The sequence below is a fragment of the Ptychodera flava genome, chromosome 4, assembly GCF_041260155.1.
Source record: "Ptychodera flava strain L36383 chromosome 4, AS_Pfla_20210202, whole genome shotgun sequence".
Lineage (NCBI taxonomy): Eukaryota > Metazoa > Hemichordata > Enteropneusta > Ptychoderidae > Ptychodera > Ptychodera flava.
Window position 1 is genome coordinate 30,780,404 of NC_091931.1, and position 22,744 is coordinate 30,803,147.

Sequence of the window (22,744 nt, forward strand, 5' to 3'; positions counted from 1 at the left end):
ACAGGCGACTGAAAATGGAGAACAATGTTTACGTCACCGAGCCTTGGCAACAGCCTAATAACGGACAGGACTTACAAAATATTATTTCGCAAAAAAAATACATTTCGATAATAACGCAATCTTCCTTTACTAAATACTGAGGTTCAATTTTAGAGCACAAAAAATATAATTAAATATGGACAACGGATACCACTAATGGGTCATGTGTATGTCTTATTTCGTTTTGATTTTGGTACTCTTTTAATGCGCGAAAGATTTACAGAATGAACCTCTAGTTGTAAATAGGTTGTTGTCAAACTTGCCCAACATGGCGGAGAACAAGTATGATCTACTCCTGGTGCAGACAAAAACAGACAAGAAAATTAGAAACCAGCCCTGGTAAGTATACTGATTTTTCCTGCATATAAGTTAATTGTAAATATGCTGAATGTCAAGTCAAAATTAAGACTCGTGGACTTCATTGGTCTTCGTACATTTGGCATTAAACTGAGGTAATCCGTGTCAGAGTTTCAACGACTCACGATCACACGCTCACACCATGGAGCTACCAAAAGACACCTAGCTGCAAAATTGTAGCGCTACGGTGAGGCGGTCGGCGATCACCGTAGCGCTACAATTTTGCAGCTAAAAGACACCTAGATCATGGAGGTAGAAAGAAAGACTCTAGGATTAGAAGCATGAGGTTTTGCCGAGGTGTAAGGTCGGACGGCAAAAGCAGACGGTCCAATCATTTCGACGTTAATGGTCCAATCCACGATCCTGGGTAAAACGGAACTGCTGTACAGGAGCTAATATTCACCCTTCGTCTATTAATGTATGAGCCTTAGAACCTCCACGAGTGATTTATAATATACAATCGTAAGCTGGCGCGTGTAAGTTGTAAATATAAGCATACAGATACAAGGGAGACTTCTACCTCTATTTATTTAAGTTACCAAATTCGGCGTTAACACGCGTGTACCACTGACACCTTGAAGTTGAAGCAGAAGATGCTTTCCCATTGTCTGGTATCAAAGTAACATTCATGTTGTTGTCTATGAATGATATACAAATAAACAGGTGTGACTGTACTAATTTTTCATAAAAGCTGGAATGGTTGGTAAAATAAGGGAACTGAATGACCCTAAATCAAAAATTCCAAGGAGGAAATTATTCTACCTCAATATTCACAGTATTAGAGATGTACACCTGCTTTTTACGCATTCATATTTTTGATTGATTTTTTCAGGTATAAAGAAAGACTTCAAACAAAATACATAAAATCAAGAAATCCGACAGATGCATCGAAAACTGTTATAGGGTCACAATGGACATTTTTGAAAACAGGTTTGGATGACTTCAGAGACGGACTACCTCCCCAAGTAGAAGGAACCATATTCATCAAGGTAAGAACTGAAACAGTGATTTTAATCACAAATTTATGATGTAGAAATTTTCATCCACTGCTAACACAACACATTCACATTGTTACCACGATATTCAACAATTCATGTTGAACTAGAAAAAGGTTCAGACAACTTGACCATGACACTGTCGGTGACAACAGGGTGAAATATAATTGTTTGCATATCACATGAGATACTGAAAGGAAGAAGTAAACATAATGAAAAGTATCATTTCAACTATACGTCCAACATAATTTGGACATTTTTTGTGATTGTGGAACATATGCTTCCTGTACGTTTGTGAGATACATGTACAATACTATTCAAAACATATTTCATATTATCTGTTGCTTCTTCTTACAGGGAACCAAAGGTCCAGAGCCCAACGTGACGGGAGACTCAGACAAACGAAATCCCAAACAGACTGTCAATAGGCATAGATTTACAAAAGAACAAGTAGTTTTCTCCAAGTCATTACCATTACACCAGATGAGGAGGGATCACATAGATGAAATGGAATACGGGTTGACGCAGCATCCCCTCGCTTTGTACCCACATCTTGAAGAATGTATGCCACCGGATGTAAGTTGGAGTAATGATAGCATTTCCAAAAAGTAAATTTCTGTAGATTTCCCGTTTCAGAAAAGGGTGAAGTTCGTGGTTTCTAGAAAAATCCCTATTCATTAGCACTCACTAATCTTCCCCTGCGCCATAAGTGTAAATGCTGACAAAACACTCTCAACTCCATGTGTAACTTTATAGTGTCAATGTCATGGTTGATTTCTCAGTTTCTGTCCATGGATTGACATGGTTATTAGTTTCTGTGTTTTGTGCATTGACATTGTTTTTAACTGATGAATGACTAATTGTTGCATTCTATTTTGACTTCCTCTATCAATCATCTGTAAATATGATTGACTTACCGTTCCTCAGAGATTATCAGTATTTATTCCTTAAATTGTTCTTTGTTTGTTTGTTTGTTTGTTTTTTGATATGTATGTGACACAAGACTCTTAAATCATATCAACTACAGACTTGCATTTGATTAACTCTTTATCATCGCTTCATTTTTCTCCAAGGTCTTCGAAGACGTTGTGGACATTCTTGATCCCGAAATGAACCTTGGCAGTGAAGCGGATGACGAAGACTTTGATGAGTTGGAGGATTCTTTCCCTGAAGATGCCGCCACTTCCCCAAAACAGCAGACACAAGATTCCTCACATGACAAGGAGGAAACAGAGTCATCAGAGCAAATGCTAGAGTAAGTCAACAAACCATGGAATGATACTACTTTACCTTAGAAAAATGCATGCACATGTTGTTAACAGTATACTGTACCTGTACTGAGAAACTCTCATTGATTTAGAATAAACATACCAGTATGTATATGCCATATCCTACCAGGCCTGTCACTGCCCCATCTACCAAGTCTTTAAAAAGCAGTATTGAGATAAAACCTACACATATTTTAAATAGTTGACATGGTATATTCCTGCGTGTTGAGACAGGAAAATTGTTTAGAGTGTCAATTATTTCAGGGACCCTCAAACAGTTGAATCTTAATGAAAATACAACGTATAAGACATAGTATGCCTCACTGGGTTTGACAAACTTGACCTGATGGTGACATATGAATTTGGCAGAATAGAATGAGGATGAAATATGTTTACCACAGGTCAAAGAGAAATATGACCTATGAAAATATTACGTCAATCTCCATCATTGCTGTCATTTTTCGCAGATTTTGTAACTCTTTTCAATATATTTTACTTGTGCACCTTTTTTAAAATGTTAGTGTCAAACCAATTACAGGCCTGGTTATATTTATTTTATTGTATGGTTATGTCATGGTTACTTCTCTGTGTCGTGACATTGTGATTTAAGCAGATTATTTAAAGATAGAGCATGTTCTTTACTTTGCTGTACAGGACTACTGACATTGGGTCTACAAGAAACCCATACATGTGGCTGCCGAAGAAAGAAGAGACACAGAAAGACGACAAGAAACACGGCAAGAAGAGGAGTGATTCACCTACACAGGATGAACACATCAAGAACGTGACAAAGGAGTTCTGCAACTGGGTCGAGAGTTTAGGAGGGGAGAGCAACAATGTTGAAGAGGCCACAATACACAGTTTGTTTGCCAGTGGATATGAAACCAAACCAGCTCTGTCAGTGCCTATACACGTGGTTGAGCTGACCAATGTACCACCAGAACTGAGAATGTCGGCCCAGGTCACGCCGCAGAGCTCAGCACACACAACGAGGGGAGATGATCAAAAGAGTCAGGTAGGAAGAAATTTGTAGATACTTTTCAGCAGTACCCTCTGTATTTATGTCTTTAATTGTATTATACAAATGCATATTTGTTTTGTGATGTCAATTATTTGATCTAGATAAAAAAAACATGCTACACACTCTTTAGTCAAACACTTGCAAAGATGATTAGCTAATTCAAAGACAGAAATTTGACCGGCAAGGTAGCTTGATTTTATAAAACCTGTAAGGCTTGGCAGGCCTCTTTACAAATAATGACAACAATTTGTATTGATTAAGATGTGAAGTCTTGGCTACAGTATCAATTAATTTTATGGAAATTACAATAGTTTTAACTAATTTCATTTAAAACATTTTTCTGAGCAGGCAGTTAGCAGTGGCTACATTCCTAGCTGGATAAAAACTAAATATGGAGCTTGGTATTTGAATCCAAAGACCTGGAAACTCAGGCCGGCCGATGAGGTAAGTGTTTTTCTTTAACACTACGAAGCATATTTGAACATGTTGACTTTCTGCAAGTACAAATACTGTAAATTGATGTAATGTTCTATGATATGAATGATGAATGAACGCTTCAATTACTTAAGTGAAAAATTGTAATTCTTTGACAATGTCAAACTTATGTCTATGCTGAAAAACCACATGAAACTTAGAATCAGTATGCAATTTATTCACTTCACATAAGAATTTAAAGGGCCAGTAGCTGCAACTTTTGATGATATTTCACTGTTGTTCTTAATGTCAACTAAAGTTTCTTGTTCTTCTCTCCAAAGCACGTTGAGATACAGAGTATACAGCTTGTCAACTCAGCCTGTACATGTGTAAAATGCAGTGTTATTGTTGACAAATGAATTCCGGTCCTGACTAGAATTCAAATGTAAACAATAAGAGTGCAGTTTAGTGTACAAATATAGACACTGTATCAATAAACTAAATAGGAGAAGTTTCATCATGGCTTGAGTAGTAGAACAAGAGCTTGCAATTGACATACAAAACAAAAATAGTGACAAAAAATCATCAAAAGTTAGCTTTGATCTATACTTATCAAAGTGGTGAAAATTACGTGAGTTGCAGGTGAAGAGATTTTGTCAAAATCTCACATAATATGTAAAGAAGACCATTACATCTTTTTCTTTCTTTTTCTTTCTTTCTATTTTGGTGATCAGCCACTGCAAGATCCAAAAGAGCTGAAGGACAAGGAGATGTCGGAATCCAAAAAGAAGAGTTTTGCCATGGATGAACAACTAGCACCGTTACACGGTGCAAAGGCCTTCAAAGACTTCATAGAGAAGAAAAACAACAGAATGCCAGAGGTCAGTATGTTTTGAAAATTCTTGGAAATATATTCAGATAACATCAGATGTAACACTGTGTTCCCTGCTGGACCAGGTTATCTGTTATTTACAGTTTCTACCTCATCTCACATTTCTTAACAGCTGTCAATTTTAACATCTCAGTGCTCTGTTAAGGTAGAATGTCCCTGGAGACAGATATTTGGACTGTAAAATTTGTTCAGTAGTCGTACTTTTCTGGTCTACTGATTGTTGGGGCTCATTTTAAAGCTCTTGGAGTAAGAAACATTTTCACCATCTTAGTTTTTGGAAAATGGAAAATTATATTTTTCCCCATCAAGTTAACATGGGGACAGCGGCCGTGCTGAATTTCAAATATCGGTAAATGTTAGGTAATTTGTTTCTCTTGTGCCAAAGTTTAAGTCTTTCAGTTTTGATGCTTGAGGTGCGTACTAGCTAAACAGAGTCTTAAGTCATATCTTCTGTCATTCTGCATTTCTTTCACCAACAGTTCCTAAACAGGGTGGCAGATTTTCAGGAAAAGGCAGAAGCTGAGGCAGCGGCAGCAGCTGAGGAAGAAGCAAGGAAGGCGGAAAAACTCAAAGCAAAACAGGAAAGGGAAAAGCAGTCATGATCTCCGTCCAAGCTGTCCCTCCCAGCAGACATTCAAGTCATGAAAATCCTCTTCATAAAAGAGTGCGCTGTCTTTATAGCAAGACGTGAAAAGTGAGATTCAATGATCCTTGCAAGTCACTCCTACAGTTTTGTACATAAACATGACTGAAAAGGTATATGATGCATGTTGGATGTCAGATGTACATTCAGCGTCCAGAATAGAGGAAAATTTATCAACTGCTTGTACAGTGTATGATACATGCACTTACCTGTGTGAAGGTGATTCAGTGGTATACAGTGTATCATGTGACACACATGTGACACAGACGATGCATACATGTGTTAGGTACTCAGCAGCTCAGTGTACATAATATCCTTGTTTGTATGATATTTGTAATTAATAAAGTAAAGTAAAAAGTTATGTTGTGGCCTTTCTTTATTTTATCAACCTTATGCATCAGAGTCTACTGTACAATCATTACATAAAACTCAAAAATATCAATCCTCTAAACTTACGATAGGGTTTTCTAAGTAATGATCACATCAGCATTTGGAGTAAATTTACCCTTTTTAGTTGACAAGTTATTTTTCGTATTAATGCAGCATCCCAGACATCACGTGTTGACACACGTGAGCATATGTTGCAGCGATGTCTGTCTGTCTGTGTCTGTCTGTCTGTGTGTCTGTCCGTCTGTCTGTCTGTGTGCTTGATATCTCAAAAACAGCTCATCTGAACAGAATCAAATCTGGTACATAGATTAAGTTTGCAAATGGCAAGAGCTGATTAGTTTTTGGTGGGTTTGGCTTGCTCACTTTTTGCTCATTTGCATAATTAATGATTTTAGAAAAAACATATATATTGACAACGACTGCACACAATTTGATGAGATTTGCTACAAATGTTGATCACACCAAGATATACCAGCTGTGAAAGATATTAAGTGGTGACATAAACAGTAATGGATAATTTGCATATTTAATGAACTTTCCTTATCAGGGAAATATATCTGATATGACTTGATCAAAATTGACAAAACTTGGTATGTATATTGAAGATACTATGATTTAATATTATTGAAAGTCATTAAAGCATTTTTACTTCATTAAACTCTTAATTTGCATATTTAATGAACTTTTGAAGTTAGGGATATTTATTTGAATCAACTTGACCAAAAATGATGAAACTTGCTATGTACATTAAAGATACTATGATATAACATTGTTGAAAGTCATTAAACATCTATACTTCAGCCACTTCCTTATTTGCATATTTAACAAACTTTCCTAATTAGATATATATATATCTGAATTGACCTGACCAAAGTTGATGAAACTCAATATGTACATTGAAGATACTATGATATAACATTATTGAAAATCATTAAGCAGTTTTACTTCAGCCAATTCCTTATTTACATATTTCATGAACTTCACTAATTGGGGATATATATCTGAATTGACTCGACCGAAGTTGATGAATCTTGCTACATATTTTGAAGATACTATAAAACAACATTATTTAAAGTCATTAAACTTTTTTACTTCAGCCAATTCCTAATTTGCATATTTAATGAACTATCCTAATTAGGGATATTTATCTTTATTTACTAGACCAAATTTGATGAAACTTGCTATGTACATACTATCATACAACATTGAAAGTCATTAAGCATTTTTACTTTAGCCAATTCCTTATTTGCAAATTTAATGAACTTTCCTAATTAAGGATATTTATATGTCTTGACGAGACCAAAGCTGACAAATTGCTTTGTACATTAAAAATACTATGATACGATATTATTAAAAGTCATTTAACATTTTTACTTCAGCCAATTCCTAATTTGCATATTTAATGAGAACATTTCAGTCAATTCCTTATTTGCATATTTTAATGAACTTTCCTGATTGGGGATATATACTTGGATTAGAATTAATCTGTGGTGAATATTATTCGCTATGTTGATCATAACACTTTCAATGAAGTTGCAAACATGTGGCAAAGGTTCAATTTCCACATAACTGCATATATGTGTTGTTTTCCTTCCAACATTAGTTGTGCAATACTGTATCTGTAAGCCCCAGTCATGTATGGCAAAGGAACCTTTTGCAAGTGTTTGGCAGCTCAATTCAAATCAATAAGCATGGGCTATAGAAAAGTTAGCAAAGGAGGTTCAAAGGAGAAACGTCAGGTAGAAAGTAAAGCGATGCCAAAAATGTAATGTCATCAGCAGTCTGTCGGCCTTGTTTTTAGCACCTGGATGATTTATAGGGACTGTGGTGCCAATGTTTTGGTCAAATCTGCATGTGTGTGTGTGTGTGTGTGTGGTATGTATTCGGGTGTATTTTTTCATTCTAATTTCCTTAATACAGGGAAAGAATATCATCCAAGTTGGAAAGTTGCCTATATATGTTCATTTACTGTTTTGTGCAGCACATATGTGTCGTGTAGATAACACAATAGATCGATAAAAAGAGCGGACTCATCGGAGTGTTTGAATGTGTGTGCGTCTACTCATCACAGACCCGAAAAAATAGCGTCAATGACACTGTAGCTCCCATCCTGGACTATTTAGTGTTTGTTCTCTGGTCAGATATTTGAACATGTGTGAAAGGGATAAAGTGCATGAAGTGAAAATACTTAAATGTAATGTACTGGAGACAGTGAAATATGTTTAATGTATTTATTCAGAATGTAAAATGGAAAAAATACAGAATTAGAAATATCGAATACTGTGATACAACCATTAACTCAACAAGTCATTGACAATGACATAGTCCCCACTTGTAATAGGAGTATTAGTCTTGATGGGGCAGGAAATGTGGTCATTAAGAAGTATCACTGGAGTGTATATGTTGAGATCTATGGGCACATAGGTTGTTGTTCCCAATTTGAAACACATGAGGCATGTCTAAGTTGTGGTTCTAAATCGGGAAAAAAGATCAGACCTCTAGCAGTATTGGCCAACCAAGAAATACATATGCGCATAATAAATGAGGTACAAGATGTGACATCTTAAGGTCTAATATCCTATCAAAATTGGAGGGTATAGAACTTGTGGTTACTGAGATATGCATATATATGTATAATCAAGGTCAAAGGTCATCGAGGTCACATGACATTTTGAAAAAAAAAATATATTGCTAATTAATCCCTATATGCCAAAAAATCAGACCTCTAGCTCCATTCGCTTGCCCAGAATTAGATGTGTGTATAATTAATGAGATAAAGCATGTGTTGTCATAAGGTCTCCCATCCTACTAAATACAAAGGACATAGCACTTGTGGTTACTTATTTTATTTATTGACATAAACATATATTTTAGGTAAAAGGTCATCGAGGTCACGTGACATTTGGTCAAAAAATTTCTCTCCTATAGTTATCCCTATATATCAAAAATCAGACATCCAGCTCTATTGGCTTGCCCAGAATGAGATATGTGCATAATTAATGAGGTACAGTATGTGGTGTCATAAGGTGTCCCATCATACCAAATATGAAGGGTGTAGCACTTGTGGTTACTGAGTTATGGACAAATATGTATATTTGAGGTCAAAGGTCACCGAGGTCATGTGACATTTTGTCAAAAAAATTGTATTGCTAAGTTATCCCTATATACCAATAATCAGACCTCTAGCTCTATTGGCTCGCTCAAAATTAGATATGCACATAATTAATGAGGTTTAATATGTGGCGTCATAAGGTGTCCCATCATACCATATATGAAGGGTGTTAGCACTTGTGGTTACTGAGTTATGGACAAATATGAATATCGAGGTCACATGACATTTTGTCAAAATATCCGAGATATCTGCGTGAACGGATGGACTCACGGATGGATGAACAGACGGACATGACCCAATCTATAAGCCCACTGGACTTCATCCGTGGGGACTAAAACTGTGTCACTGCATCCTTTTTTCAATATGAATACGATGAGAAACTAAATTTTTATTTTTCGTGGCCTTATACATGGGAGTCTATGGAGATCTGCCTTATACATGGGAGTCTATGGACGTGTAAACTAAAAATATGCAAATTTCACGACGATTTGGCCAAATTTGGGAAAGGTCACTCCTATGCACTTCTATACCAAGTTTCAAATCAATCAGACTTGTGGTTTCAGAGAAGATTTTTTGACCAAAAATGGGAGAAAATTACAAAAAAATTCATGAAAAATAGCAAGTCCAAGATACTGACCCAAGATGTGCACAATCATTTCAGGTCAGCCCAAAGTACTTACATGCTAATTTTTCATGTAATCTGCTCAGTGGTTATTGAGTTTTTTCAATTTTGACTGTTTTTACATTTTTTCACTTAATTTGCATATTTTTGGCAATGACAACTTCATTTGAACAAAATCTCATCTACAGCCCATCATCCATGTACACACCAAATATCAAGATGAAATGTGCAGCGGTTTTGGAGTTTTTGATGTTGACGGACAGACATACAGACATACAGACATACAGACATACAGACATACAGACATACATAGATACAGACAGTTCCCTAGCCTATAAGAATAGCTTCCATTGCCATATATACATATGGCTATAGGAGCTAAAAACTATGTAAGGTTTACTTCTCCCGGGTTTACTTTGAGGCATTCCACGTCCTATTTTTACTGTATTTTCTCTTTTCTCCTACAAACATGACAACACAGCTTACACATTTTCGCAGCAATGTAAACAACTATCCCGCAAACGACTAAACAAAACGCAATAACATCGACGAGGAAGTACTGGAAAACATTCAAATCAAATGACGCCGGTCGGAAATGTTGACCACCATGTCTCAGCACATACTCAGTCCAATAGACAACGCTCTCACCGGCAGTCATCGGTTGGTTTCGGTGGATTCGTGATAATCTCATAGCATTCTCCTTAAAACTGAAACAAAGAAAAAGTGATACAGTATTTTCATGACATTGGAATAAATAGCAACACCATGACTGTAAAATAAGACAGCAAATTGTATGAAAATATTTACGCCGTATTTGATACTTTTGTGGGCTTAGATTTATTAAATGAATACACGCGGAAACCTGACATAATTTATGCAATGTAGCCTGGTTCTTTCTCTAGTACATTATCTATTCAATAACTACAAAGACAATGAAAGGATGAAATGGGAACTACCTTTTGTCATGTACCACAGTCGTTACAGCTTTATATAACTGCTCCTCCGTTAGGGTCACGATGTCAACTGTCAATGCCATTCCGCGATCAACCAGTCTGGCGAAATTGTCGGAGTGGTCCCCAAGTAAAGGTACTCCTACGACCGGTATGCCGTGGTAAATGGCCTCGTAAACACTGTTCATGCCCCCATGAGCGACGAAGGCTTTCGTTTTAGGGTGACCTGAAAGTGAGGTTGGTTTAGATATAATTAGACATAAACTCGAAAGTAATTGAAGAGGGGAGGGGGCTGTAAACGTCTTGATCATAACATTTGGATCTAATCACTGAAACTATGGTTCTCCTCAGTTATGTGATACATGTATATCTATAGGGGCCCATTCTGGTCAAAATTATGTTTTATTAATTTTAGTATGTTAGAATTAATTTTATGTAGACTGGAATTAATTTACTAGCACCTCGAATTAATTGTATGTTTCTTTTAATTAATTTTTATATGCTTTAATTAATTTTGTGTAGTCGTGCCGAATTAATTTTATTTGTTCCAATTAATTATTTCTGCTTATCTTTGCTGTAATTAATTTTATGTAGTCTAGAATTAATTTTGCTAACATTTCAAATTATTTATATGTTTTTTATGTGCCGGAATTATTTTTATGTAGTCTTGATTTAATAATTCCTTCAATTGATTTTTGGTTCAAAATGTTTTCACGTGCTGCAATTAGGGGAATGTGTGCTAGAATTAATTTCTACAAGTGTCTTGAATTAATTTTGTGTTTGGTCGAAGTAATTATGTGTGTTCGCTTGAATCAATTATGTATTTGAGCGAATTAATTATATGTGTTCACTCGAATTAATTATATGTGTTTGCTCGAATTAATTATATTTGTTTGCTCGAATTATTTTTGGCCGATCCCACAGTCCTTTGCGCACGCTTTCTTAAATAAATATGGTGGCTCCCGACCGGAGTGGTATTATTCAGGCGCTCAAACCGTGATCTGTGAAAATGGAAATCAATAAACTGATCACAAAAACTTTTGTAGTGTCTCCTGTCTGAGGGATCGTGTATGTGATTGCCCATAGAGCGAAGCCGACCAATTTTGTGTTTAAGTCAGATGCGAACGTTCACCCTTTCTATCGGCTTTGCCAATCATCGTGTACTGTAGTGTAGTGTAGTGTGTACCTTAAGCGTACGCAGCATTCGAAAATGAAATCTGCCGAACAGATATCTACGAATATGAAAACCAATAAAGAACTTAACAATGACCACCAGGAAATGTCTCGAAGCTTGATTACTGTCAAATGTCCCTAATTACAAATATAGCATTCGGCAGTTTCACCTCTATCTGTATATACATATACAGATAGACACAGGCGCTTAAACTGTCGCTACGCGAAGCCGGCCTGTTTTCTCCCTCTTGTGTACACAGCTTCGCGTAGCGACAGCGCCTGTGTCTATCTGTATATATCTTCAGATAGAGGTGAAACTGCTGAACGACATATTTGTAATTAGGGACATTTGACAGTAATCAAGCTTCGAGAAATTAATTCTAGCACACATTAAATTAATTGCAGCACATGAAAACATTTTGAACCAAAAATCAATTGAAGGAATTAATATATTAAATCAAGACTACATAAAATTAATTCCGGCACATAAAAAACATAAATAATTTGAAATGTTAGCAAAATTAATTCTAGACTACATAAAATTAATTACAGCAAAGATAAGCAGAAATAATTAATTGGAACAAATAAAATTAATTCGGCATGACTACACAAAATTAATTATAGCATATAAAAATTAATTAAAAGAAACATACAATTAATTCGAGGTGCTAGTAAATTAATTCCGGTCTACATAAAATTAATTCTAACATACTATTAATAAAACATAATTTTGACCAGAACGGGCCCCCATATATATCATAAACTTAATATTTTGAATTACATGTATCACTTACAGCCTTTGATATTTTATTATGCTAATCTGAAGGAATTTAATCTGTTGCCAGGAAGAAACAATTACGTTGTGACGTATTTCTCGTGTTTGAACTCTTATCATGCGACAGTTCACTGCTATGAAAGCTATACTGCACATGCTAGTACGCGTTCAGTCATAGTGTCACAACGGTGCAAATTCACGAAAGTAAATTTTCGAATAATTAAAACATGAATTAAACAACTTCTTTACACATATTTAATTGGATTTTTTAAGTGTTGCTGCTTGTTTAAAAAACTGAGGATTTGCTCGTGGTCTGTTGACCATTAGAGCACAAATTTAAACAGGTAGGATTATATAATGAGGGAAAATGCCAAGAGGATTTGACCGGTTAAGAAGGGCTTGACTACGCAGTTTCTGCGTAGTGAAGCGTCGTTACGTATTCATGGTGACCCCTGGCCAGCTGTCAATATCTTTTGGGGCTTTTGTCTTTTGGCCTGCTTTGCATATGCGTCGTTGGACACGACCTGCAATCACCCCAGGTAGTCAATTAAACTATTATTTGACTGTTTACCGACGCAATTAACACTATCCAGCAGTATCAGTCATATTTTAATCGCGTGGCCCGGGTGGGCACAACGTAGGAACGCTTGTATTTCTATGTGTACGTTTCACTTGTGGTGTTGTTTGTATCATCGTGCGGTTGAAGTCCTTGTTTCACCTACAGCATTACCTTCAAGGTGACAGGCTTACTATTAATGTTCAGTATCATTGCACCGAGTTCTGCCCACGGTGAAACCACCTGTTTTGCCTACTAATTACTGCCCGTAGCTGCCCGTCCTGAATGTAGCCCATCATAGCTACAGTAATCAGTCAATATATAATACCCTGCGCCTTATACTTTTTATATAAACTTGAAAATCATAGTCCGAGCCTTAAAATTGTTGACTTTCGATCCGATATACAGGTTGATCGTTGAATCGCACCGGCGCATCCATGTTTACTTGCCCCATAAGCTTACTACTCTGCAAAGGGTGGGTAGATGGAATTCAAGGGCCAAAAATGAACACCGGGGCGAAACTTTTTGTGAATCCATGTGAAAACATAAATCATTTATCAGTTTTGATTTATACTCATCAATTGTAAGTTTGATCAAAACCGAGACCACATTCAAGGGCTATGCAGATTGTCCATGTACGCACACACAGGCAACCACCGGTGAATATCAGCGTCAGCAGCATAACTATCGGGTCGTAAATCGATCGGCGGTTTGGGGGCCCTGGACTATGATTTTATAAGTTTATATCACAAGTAAATGTTGTGGAATATTAAGATATCGACCTATTACTGTATTGAAAAGGCCAATTTCGTGACGGGCAGGCTAGAAGAATGATGGGCAGGGACGGCAGTAATTAGTAGGACCGTTTCTTTGAATACTGTTCGATATTAAAGGCAGGGGAGCCTATAAATACCCCCTATCTCCCTGGGCATTCATAATCCAACATGAGTGGCACATGGTAACAGCGTCAACGAATGCTCCCGAAAATTTGGAGCTTTCAACAACCATTGGGTAAATTAAAGCACTGTTCCAACATATTACGTTTTGTGAATACTTGTGGCATCACCTTGTTGGCGAAATTCTCTCATCTTTTCCATTTTAAGTTGATTTTTTATGCCAAAACTGCTTCGATGCTGTGTTAGAAACGTCCAAAGAGCAATAGATGAAAGCATTCAAACAGCTGCCAATCACGAGGGGACGCGCAAAGGTGCAAACGATCAAACATTTGTTGTGTCCATCGGATCGATTATGCCGTCAACACTGAATAACGATTCTTACTACTGGGCAAAATACTTGACCAACTGTTACTGAACACGAGCCTCAGATGAGTTCAGACACAAACGGACTACTTCATGGTTTCAAGCAGATTGCCTCTCCCTGTTTGTTTGTTGATCTGTGTACCTGTAGGCCTATGTATGGGTGATGTGTATGTTGACCTGCAGTACGATGTTTTACGATTGATCTCTTTCGGAAGTATGTTGTGGCCTAGCCATGCGTACGATGCCGTGTGTTCCCGGCGTTATACGGCCTCCCACCACAGCTCTGCTGATTGCCATGGACAAAACCGGCAGCATGCGGATCCAATGTGGACGGAGCACGAAAAACTACTTTTCCGTTTTCGGCCGAAATTAACTTCGATTCCGATCTTTGCAGCCTACCCAAATCACTCAACCGCTCACAGGCTGCGAAAAAATGCTCTCGTGACGTCCAAAACCGTAGTTTGCTGGCGATGCACGGTCAATGGTCCGTGCAGTGGATGGCCATTGGATACGTTCATGCCACGATTATACAGGTGCCCATGAGCTGCTCGAACCTTTGCTGAACCCTGTATATATATATATATATATATATATATATATATATATATATATATATATATATATATATATATATATATATATATATATATATATATATATTTAAAAACTATCTGCTGTTGATTGACCAATCAGAGTCCTCAATTCAGAGTGTTTTATTTACTCGTAAAGCCCTGGTCACCAAATTCCAGAAACGAATGACAGCGCCGTAGTAAAGTACTGTCCAATCAAAGTGAACATGTCATATTCTGTAGACATCTGGTACGTTTTAATATTCAAATTTGGTAACACAGCGGAAACCAGCTGCACCACAAAATCTTCTGTGCCCTAGGGCATTTATATAATGTGCCCTAGGGCATTTATAGGATGTTCCATCACATTGGAAGGCTATTTCACAAATAAAGTTTTAATTCATATCCTAAACATGTTACATTGACAAAGGGGATGGTTGACGTAAACACATTGAAAACGAAAATATATCAGTTAGGGGCGATAGTTTTTAAGTCAGATAAAACACTTGTACTCGGGCTCTTCTGCTATATAAAGTCCAACCCTACGATAAAATGTCTCGGCCTGCGTCCTCGACATTTTATCGTTGGGTTGGACTTTATATACCAGAAGAGCCCTCGTACTCGGGCTTTATCCTATACATATATATATATTTATATATACACACAAAATGTATACAATGTGCCCTCCCGGTTATCACCATAATGGCTTTATGGCAACCTCTGAACTTGAGCACAGATATATATATATATATATATATATATATTATATATATATATATATATATATATATATATATATATATATATATATATATATCTTAACATCTCTTCGTTGTAGCTAGTCGGGGCCAAAATTGTACTTTGTAGCAATAGAGTCGCGCACGTTATAGAGTGCTCTAGCCCGCTACAGATTTATTGCCGGTTAAAATGGCTAAATCTTATGCCTGGGTTGTGAAAAATTTTAGTTAGACAAAAAAGTCGAACAATTGAACGAAATTATATAACCCACATCAGTGTCAACATAAACCCATCCAGCATATATAAAGGCAAATGCGTATACAGGCAGTGTTGGCAGAAGAAATTCTGATCTTGTCCACATGCTTCAAGGAGAAAACAAAATGCAAAACAAAATGTCATAAAAAGTAAACAATTGAAGTATTGTCTGTTCAAGGTCCTCAAGTTGGGGTCTAACATTTGCGCCTTTTCATTTGTCAAATTAACCGGCGAATGCCTTTCGCAAGATAAAACACGTTGAAGATGACAAACTTCATGATGAATTGGCTACAGACGGAGACCTCAAACCATCGAGATAATATGCTTTCAATGGACATTTCGTTCAAACCGATGTACCTTTCATGGCAGTGACTTGTTGGACAATCCCAGAACGTATCATCCGGACTAACGCAATATTGTCTTTAGAACTAGTTGGCGGCCGTCACGTCGAATACTGCATGGTGGTCAAATTTATACACATGATTCACTAATGTAAACGAAACAGGGATATTACCTGCACATAACCGATATTACCATATTCGGTTGGCAAGGTCTCTTATCCGGGTAGCTTGATGCTCCCTGAAATCAGATAGTGAGAGACTCTAGTCGAATTTACGACCCGAGCGAAAGGACGGTTGGATATTACTGGTGAAAGTAGACTTGCATGTACCACGTAAACTACTGAAACTATATCCAACTTGTTGATTGTCGCCCCGCTCGAACTCCATACAGAAATCTCATTCGAATCCCGCAGACAAGAAAACGCGAGATGCATTCACCTACAATACTGAAATAATTGATATGCGGAAGTATTTATTTGTCGCAATTTCAAACAAAAACAAAATCAAAACTGGCTACAGCAGAAGCGGCGATTCCGATGAACAATTTATTTATTCTTCCTGGCCTATTGATTTAGAGATAAACGAATTGTATTTAAATTTTCCGAACACAAAGCTCACAGACACATACAGAGACTCAAAGACAGGCATATACATCTGGACGATAGGGTTGGCATTGTATGGTGATTAGTGATCGAACATAGATGCCCATTAGTGACAGTATATCAAACAAAGGCAGATCCGTAGAACATCTTTTAAGACCTCAAAGGTGTAACATTTCATTAGAGTGCAGGAAATCAAATTCAACCGAGAACACGGGGACACCTTTGAGGTCAGGGACATTTTGAGGTCTTAACAAACATCCCAAATTTTGAAATGTGAAAAGGCGGCACACTGTAAAGTAAAGAAACAATACACACTTTTATTTCGTCAATATCGTGTACACATTACCTCCTGTGAACGTTGCCAATACATGTATCAAATAAGAATATCCATTTAAAACTTGTAGATTTACATCAGTTCAATTCTGAAGCAAAGATACCGATCTACAATCTGAAAATCTTAGTCATGGTCATAGGTTTCCAAACTTTGCCAAAAACAAATATCAAACGGACAAAGTAAAATACACATATAAGTTTAAGACATGCTTGAGAATACCACAATGCAAAAAAGTAAAAACATTATCGTGAGATTTAGCCATAATACTGACTATAAGTATTTCTAGTAGAATTTATATCACATAATCTTCTCTCCTTTTTATAATAATATGATGATCAGAGCAGCAGCATCTTGTCAACGATCACGTTTTCGTTGAACCTTACTTCATAATACTCTTAATTGTCTAATCGACAATGTCCATGAACTGTCTGCTGAAATGAGCTTTCAAAATATGACCGCTTACTGTACTGACTCTACATTTATTCAAGTCAAGATCAAAGTTTCCGAAATCATCGTATATCAATTTTGCCTCAGCTAATTCTGATATCTCGCCATTGTTCAAAGTATTACCTGTTAATGTCACTTTTCGCAGTCTGATGGAGTCTGCCTTTGCCAAACATAGCCCCTTGATCATTGGATGGGGCTCGACATCAAGGGTACTACGATCTGAGGGTACGCACTTGCCCACACTAACCGTTTTAAGCTTTGTGAACAGCTTTTTCCATGCAGCTTCCCACATGTTAGAGTGGTCATGTTTCCCTGGGAATCTCCATCCAGAAATAGATAGCGAATCTAAATGTTTGATGTTGCAAGTAATATCCACAAATTCTTGAAATCGATTCAAACTTATGTAGTCATTATCATCTCCTATGGGATCAATCATACGTAGGTTCACTATTTTACTATTCTTAAGCTCTTTACAGAAATCAATGTAATCGCATTGAGTCATATTGCAGCGGCTGATTTCGACATACATTTCTATGTCGGAGAGCTTTACATACTGCACCAGGGAGTCTTCGTATGGCTTGATATCGGAATCATAAAATCTGAATTTGCATTGGCTTTCTTCATATTGGACTGGATCGTAAGTGCTGCTTATGCGAACACCGAAATTCTTCGAAAATAAGAAATGAACAACCGTATTATTTCCTACACTTTCTCGCCAAAAACAGCTTATAAACGCAGGCAGACATACATCATACGCATGAACGGCAAATATTTCAAGCGATCCTATTTTTTTCCGGTCGCGAAGAAGGTTCTGAAGTACTGATGCTTCTACGAAGCAGCATGTAATACTTAAACTTGTAATTATTTTATCAACACCGCATTCGTCAATTAAAGAAAAAATATGAGCAACATCTTCCGATCTCATAGTGGAGACACATTCTGAACTGTTAGTATCCATTTTTGCTGCCGACAATGTTTGACCGGTATTTTTCTCCCCATTATGGGTACACCTTGTGGGTTCGAGTGCACTGTCAGTAAAGTTGCCAAAGAAAAAGGTGTTGTTAAAATTAATTTCAAGGTCAAGGGGTATTTCTTTTGATTTCAAAATTTGCAAAAGAATCTTAAAATTGGCAAGACATTCACCCCGCTGAGCTTGCAAAGATAAATCAAAATCAAATGGCTTGAAAGGTAAGATCGCCAATAGCCTTTCGCTTATATCCTTCATAAGAGTCTGCTTTGCATCAAGTGAAACGGTAATACGCCTGTTCCACTTGATGAACTTGACTGCAGAAATTATCAGATTCTCAGTGGCGTCTGTTTCCATGAGACATTGCGATACGAAAGCCAGATTATTAAACTGAAAGTAGTTGAATATTAAATAGGACTTTTGATTCAATTGTCCTGCAAGAAATCGAAATAGTGCCAGACACTCTTGGATCGTCATACGGACAGAAAAACTTTTCGCCAACGTCTCTACTTTTTCAGGTTCTGTCTCGCTTAGAGAGGCTATGTACTTCGCGGCAAAGAATTCCTGAAAGGTCTTGTGGTGGATTACAAACGAAGCTCTTGGATCCGAGGACAGTAGTCTGCTATCCAGATATCTGGTTAGAAATCCCATTCTCAGAATGTCTTCGTTTTCTTGTAAATAAAGATCGGATTTGTCAATTTTTACCGTTTTACCAAGTAAGACATCGACGGCGAGTTTACCAAGAAATATAAATTGCCTATCAACGTCCTCAGTTGTGATTTGACGTTCGTCATTTCTTTCGCGGTACTTTTTCACAATCAAAAATTATTGTAATATTCTGTCATACAGTGGTATGATTTTTGTCAGCATACTACCAGACTCTGTCCAGACATCACAGATGAGAAGGGCGTTCATAGGACATGCCATTAATGATAAGATTGTTTGTTTATTTTGAGACATTTCAATTTGTTGGATAAGTTTCCCTGCATTTTCTTGCGTCTGTTCAGTTGCAACGAAATGCCTGTGGATGAAGTCTTTCAGCGAAGATGGTGAGAAGCCGCGAATGGATAAAAGCCTATCAAAGTGTGCACGAGTTTCGCGAAAGGTAGCAGCCTTTTCATTATTGTCATCAGCATGAACTTTTCTCGATGTTAACAGCACTTTACAGTGCCGCAAAATTCGACCCCCAAGTAACTTTCCGATATCATCGTTTGCTGACCATATCATCTCGTCCCATCCATCTAACAACAACACTATTTTGTCTTGGTTTCTCCTCACAAACTCCATCAAACTATCCCTATCTATTTGGCAGTCATTTGGTAGTAATGTTTGGAAAATAAAATCTTCTAGCTTACCCTGACATTGCCGTAGATTCAAAAGAAAAACCAGTTTGTAATCTCGAAAAGTTTCAACTCTGTCTCTTGCCCAGTCATAAGCAAGCTTTAAACAAAACGTTGATTTTCCATAGCCCGGGTCTCCTTCTAAAAGTATACGTCTAGGGTTATCGCAGTCTATGTTTGCATTGAAAAGTTCATTTCTTTCAAAGTAACGACTCCCCTTCCGGGTTTCAAGTTCAAGTTCGGTGTACACATCATCAAGCTGTAAGGAGTTTTCCCACCATGATAATGGCTGTATGCGAGACAGTACTTTCTTGTACATTGTACATGTACATGTCCTCGCATTTGCTGGCTGCATCGTCCAGAGGATCTGAAATACAGTTTTGAACTTATTGAAGAACATAGTATTAACAAGTGCTGGCTCTTCTGTGACAATGAAGGAAAGGGGTCATCACTGCACCATGCAGCTATACAAAATATAAATATAATATTTCTGTTTTTAACATATTTCCGGGAACGAAAAAATAACATTGAAGTCACAAACAATGTCAACCTTTACCAAATTATATATATAAGGCATTAGCTATTTGAATGAGAGACTCGTGCTTGATGCACTACTCAATGAAAGCGATGAACATTCTGCTAGCAGCCTACCCTGTTATATTCCCCACTTGGAGCGCTATCGCTAAGGCTATAATTTTGATAGATACTGAAGCGAAAACTGTAAGAAATTCATCAGATTTTCGATCGGATTCGAAATCACAACGTACGGCCCCAGTCACCTAGCGAAGACATCATAGTCAAAACCGCTCAGCAAAAATCCCCACCTTAAAAGGGTGGTTCAATAGCCGGGCTATCGTTACAATTTTTCTGACGGCGATACCTCCACAGGCTGTAGAGTTCATGAAGCACTCGCACAAACTTTATCAGAGTAATAATAAATCGTTATGCTGGGCGAAAGACAAAGAAGTGGTGTAAAAAATATGATAGTATACAGAAGACGACGCTGGTACGAGTACAACAGAAGGACATGTTTCCGAAATCGCCCCACGTATATGAAGTAGCGGTTGAACAGTTGAAAAAGAAAAAGAACGAAGTAAATACGGATGCGTCAACTGAATGAGGAGTGAAGGTATTGAGTATTCTATTCAATTTGAAAATTTTCAAAACTCTCTGGCACGTTTCCAATGTATAAAACAGCGGTTATCGCCGTGGATAGAATCACGACCGGACTGTGCATAATTACGTGTAACTAAACCTCTCTAATTTTATGCCAAAGTACGAACGTGAAAGGGTAGAGAATGCAGCATCAGAGGCTGTGACCCACTTACAGACATCTGACTGCCAGACAGGTCCAACGGTCAGAATTGTCATGGGGGGGGAAATCGAAACTTTGATACGAACCGAAAGGAAACGTCGGGAGGGGGAGACCAGCAGGTGTTTGTCAGAGGAAAAATGTGGGATTCTGATCCACTTTATTGCGTAAGTTTTTTATGTCGATTTTCTCTTTTGCCCAAGACGATAGGGGGTCTTCGAAATTTACATTGAAACATTGTCTCCTTGCTTTAACACAGCGAGCGAAGAGTTTGGGTAAAAGTGTGATTAACAAAACATAAATACTGTTCCGTCGTACCAAACTTTAATGTAAACGTCTTTAAAATTACGGAATTCTGTGTCGACATTTTAATATTGCAGTATTTATAGTTCATTCTGAAAGTCTACCACAACCCCTTTTGTGAAGTTCAGGATAATATCAAGAAGTTATATGGTTGCCATCACTCCTTAGCAACCTTTTATGAGTACAGCGAGGAGCCAGCAAAGTCCGTGACAAATCGCGGCCAACCTATTTCCCGCAAAGAGGTTAAGTAAACTGAGGAATTTGAAAAGAGAGATTTTGTTTGCTTTTTCTTGTATCATGTTGAAATATACTGAAAATTGCGATATACTCCTATTTCTATTGTCTATTTTTAATATACTTTTCAAAGCTTATTCGTTATGCTAGTGCATGTAATTCATGTGGAGATTTTGTGAAGAGACAATGCTATCGCTCTTGCAAGCTTAGGGTTACTCAAGAAAAAGGCACCTATCTAATGTCTCTAAGATAGATGTAGATAAGTATGATGTATCACTGAAATAAATGATCACTGATGGCATCGGCGACATTTGTCTGTAGATGTATTGCGATCACTTCCTTTTTACTTACAGATTGATAAATGGCGGGTGCCACATGTGGGGCAGAATGCACTTACTATTTTCGAAACACCTGACATATTTCTCGGTACGTTGTCTTTACCGGAGGTCTATATATTATCCTGCTACGGATTTGTTGTGTGTACCGGTACTTGTTGTGTGTCTGTTCTTTGTTGTTTGTGTTTGTCATATAGAGTTTGTCACTATGAAACTTATGACTATGATGTAGATTATTGTAATCAATGACAAATCTCGGCTAACCGGTTTACTACAATGATATTTCAATAAGGGAATGTGGAATTACATTTTTGTTGATTTTTCTAATAGGCTGCAATCTATTACATATTATGTAAATATACCCAAATTTCTATTTTCAATTTTTGATATCAAATTTTCATTTCGAAATAACTGTTGCGTGTCATGCCATGCCCGTACCAAATTTAGTTGTGATGGGCCATGGAGGGGCAAAGATGACATGCGCCAGTCGTTCGACTTAGA

At 37.2% G+C, this 22,744-nt stretch overlaps 2 protein-coding genes across 2 annotated transcripts; one reads left to right on the forward strand and one right to left on the reverse strand.

Moving 5' to 3' along the window:
• Positions 1 to 23: 23 nt before the first annotated feature.
• On the forward strand, positions 24 to 5,990 carry LOC139131463 (protein FAM47E-like). The gene is made up of 8 exons (XM_070697516.1): positions 24 to 378; positions 1,229 to 1,385; positions 1,749 to 1,967; positions 2,465 to 2,646; positions 3,314 to 3,674; positions 4,029 to 4,124; positions 4,829 to 4,975; positions 5,466 to 5,990. Exons 1-8 carry the CDS (start codon positions 308 to 310, stop codon positions 5,586 to 5,588), a joined length of 1,356 nt encoding a protein of 451 aa, XP_070553617.1. The 5' UTR covers positions 24 to 307; the 3' UTR covers positions 5,589 to 5,990.
• A 2,109-nt stretch (positions 5,991 to 8,099) lies between these two features.
• On the reverse strand, positions 8,100 to 18,044 carry LOC139132231 (UDP-glucuronosyltransferase 2A3-like). Its single transcript, XM_070698620.1, has 3 exons — positions 17,876 to 18,044; positions 10,710 to 10,929; positions 8,100 to 10,460 (listed from the first exon to the last, which is right to left on the reverse strand). The coding sequence occupies exons 1-3, from the start codon at positions 18,042 to 18,044 to the stop codon at positions 10,193 to 10,195; spliced, it is 657 nt and encodes a 218-aa protein (XP_070554721.1). The 3' UTR covers positions 8,100 to 10,192.
• Positions 18,045 to 22,744: the final 4,700 nt, after the last annotated feature.